Source organism: Nematolebias whitei, chromosome 3 (genome assembly GCF_014905685.2).
Source record: "Nematolebias whitei isolate Nwh7 chromosome 3, NemWhi1, whole genome shotgun sequence".
Lineage (NCBI taxonomy): Eukaryota > Metazoa > Chordata > Actinopteri > Cyprinodontiformes > Rivulidae > Nematolebias > Nematolebias whitei.
The window spans coordinates 32,233,226-32,236,038 of record NC_056500.1 but is presented as its reverse complement, the minus strand read 5'-3'; the positions used below and the strand labels follow the sequence as shown (position 1 = coordinate 32,236,038).

General features: G+C 40.0%; 1 protein-coding gene across 1 annotated transcript in view; it reads right to left on the bottom strand.

Annotated features, from left to right (window-relative positions):
• Positions 1-40: 40 nt before the first annotated feature.
• The window catches only part of LOC119407473 (cytochrome P450 2J2-like), an 8,299-nt gene continuing 5,526 nt past the window's right edge, over positions 41-2,813 (bottom strand). Inside the window, exons 2-5 of the mRNA XM_037674297.1 lie at positions 1,927-2,068; positions 1,621-1,808; positions 408-549; positions 41-270 (exon numbers count right to left, since the gene is read on the bottom strand). Of these exons, the coding sequence (XP_037530225.1) occupies positions 95-270; positions 408-549; positions 1,621-1,808; positions 1,927-2,068 (648 nt within the window). The 3' untranslated portion in view covers positions 41-94. The remainder of the gene's footprint in view (positions 271-407; positions 550-1,620; positions 1,809-1,926; positions 2,069-2,813) is intronic.

Here is a 2,813-nt window from a genome sequence, read left to right as displayed (position 1 = left end):
ATATATATATATATATATATATATATATTTACTCAATGTGGACTTAAAAGATTGAAAATTAAAAACTGTTGCTTGTTGTGTGGTTGCAAAAACATCAACGAGGCACAGCCAGCATCCTGAACTCCTCGGGGGAATAAGTAAAGCCCATCACACCATCCAAGCTGGGCATTTCTCCTGGAACAGGAATGATGTTGAAGCGTTGAAGAAGAGTTGTAAAGAAAAGGAACAGCTCCATTTTAGCCAGGTTCTCCCCTAAACACACACGTTTACCTGCGGTGAAATGTTTGAGAAAATTGGCTGCTGTCTTCAGTGTATGTGACATTTTTTAATGCAATAAAATATTCCAAGTGTGGATTCATATTTCATGAAAAACAAAAACAGTACAGATGAAAAAGCTTAAAAACAACCTGCTGAAAATGGTAAGAAGGCATCTTTCTTGAGAAACTTTCCATCCAAATCCAGAAAATGCTCAGGGTTAAAGACATCTGGAGTCTCCCACTCGTTTTTATCAAACAGCACAGATGCAATAATTGTAGTGATAGATGTGCCCTGGACAAGAAGAGATAACAGGTTGTTGATCTCAGCTGGGAACAAATGGTACCTGTACTCAGTGATAAAAGGAAAGTTAATCACTCAGAAGGAATGGTTCATTGTGGCTGTAGTTTGGTTCACATGTGGGTCAACAAGAGGTTTGTTAAGGGTAAAACTTTTTTTTACAATGTTTGCAATTTTTTTCAACAATTTCCAAGAAGCTGACACTAGAGGGACCAAAGGAGATAAGTGGTGGCATCAAGTGGACATGGCTCATGCCTCTGAGAATGCCTCATAGACAGCAATACCACCATTTGACAAAGATTGAGAAGGGTTACATTGTGGATTTGGGTAAAGCCTGATGGTTGTATTGCACAACTGTCCAGCTGTGGGATTTACAGATGTCACAATGGCCCATGTGTTGGAAGTGTGCTGTAATCAAAAATTGTGGACTGATATCATATTGTAAGGTGTCCTATTATGTTCTGCATTACTACAAATGGTCATTGTTTGTGTATATGGCAGCAGCAAGGGGAGAATACTAATCCCATGGCATGACAAAACAGATTTACTCCTGATGTCATGGTGTCTGGGACCCATTGTTGTTAGTGATTTTGGGAACCATTGTTGCGCAGCACTACTTTAGGTATAATCTGCAACTTTTCCAACAATCTTTCCCATCTGGAGACATCACACTGCTCAGCATATGGCACGTGTATCTGTGGAACACCTGTGTCATGCTAAGGTCCTGGTGTAACCTGCCAGGCCCACCCCTGATCTTTCTCCAATTGAACAGTTACAATAATTGTGCACCGTCTTGCCACAGGAGGGAATACAAAAAGTAGATGACACTGAATTGCTGCTTGTATCAAGGCTTGAAAATAATGCCATACCCTATTGTCGTTCAAACTGCAAACTCTATCTCTCATTACTTTTAATTATTGCACTACAGTCACATTATTTTTCCACATGTGCAGTTTCATTGAATTTTCACCATTTTTTCTGGGTGCTTAGCTTGCTTTGTCAGTAAGCATATTAATTTACAAAATGTTCAACATGATATTTGTCTTCTGGTTAATATTCTCCTACCTTGGGGATGAAATATCCTCCCAGCATTGTGTCTTTACTGGCCATTTTAGGAAATCCCATGGGAACAATGTTTCCCATTCGTTGGCTCTCATGGATGACAGCGTCAGTGTAGGGTAGGTTGGGTCTATCAGCGATGGTGGGCTGACGAGACTGTCCGATTACTCTGTCTATCTCTGCCTGGACCTTCTCTGAGAGAGAAAGCAGAGCTAAAACTTTATTAAGAAGTCTAAGGTTTATTATCAGCTACCATTCTATAGATTTCATTTTATTTATTTATTTTGCTTCATGTACTGAATAAAAACTAACCCTGTATCTCTGGGTAGTTCATCATGTAAACAAGGGCCCAGCGTAACGTGTTGGCAGCTGATTCTGTTCCGGCCTCAATCAGGTCAAGGGTACAAATCAGCAGTGTTTCAGTACTGAAGCCAGCCTGGGGATCTTCTTTGTGCTAAAGTGTCGTAAAAAAAAAGTTTTGTTATTTTATCACATTATACATTTAGCTAACATAGATTACTTTGATCCTAATCTTACATAGGTGGCAATGATGCCTACATAACAACTAAAGAGAAAAAATTTGCTTCAATTGGTTACAGATTCTCCGAAAACTCATTTCCCCCCTTGATATTATTTGCTGTTTTTTCCATTACCATCCATTTAAGTACAAGATCACAGTTTAATGGTGACTGGATCTGAATAAAAAAAGATAAAGGAAACCAACAATGTTCAGTCAGGTCATCTTGACCGTTTCCAGAAAATGGAAACATTTTAAAATTTTTGTTGAATCTATGGCACCAAGTGATGGGGACAAGTGCAAAATGAGCTATGTTTGGTGTTTGCCCCAATGATGGCCTTAGAGAAAGGCTCTTAGGTTGTTTTCACACCTGATAGTCCAGTAGAGTCCGTTCGGTTGGGGACCAATATTCATGACATTTTGTTTACATTTGAGCTGGTGCGTTTGCATTTACACTGCACTGTGCAGTCGAGCCAACCCGTTGAACCAACCTGTTCCCCCGCTCGCCTATGGGGGTGCTGCACCAAGAACTACTGAAAGAAATGACACAAAAACCTCTGAAGACACTTCTTCTGGAAATAAAAACACAAACGGAGTGGCATCAAGTTTTAGCAGTGTAGTGAACCTGGTCTGACCCTGATCTGACCCTGATGACCTCAAATCTATCAGATGGACAGGGACT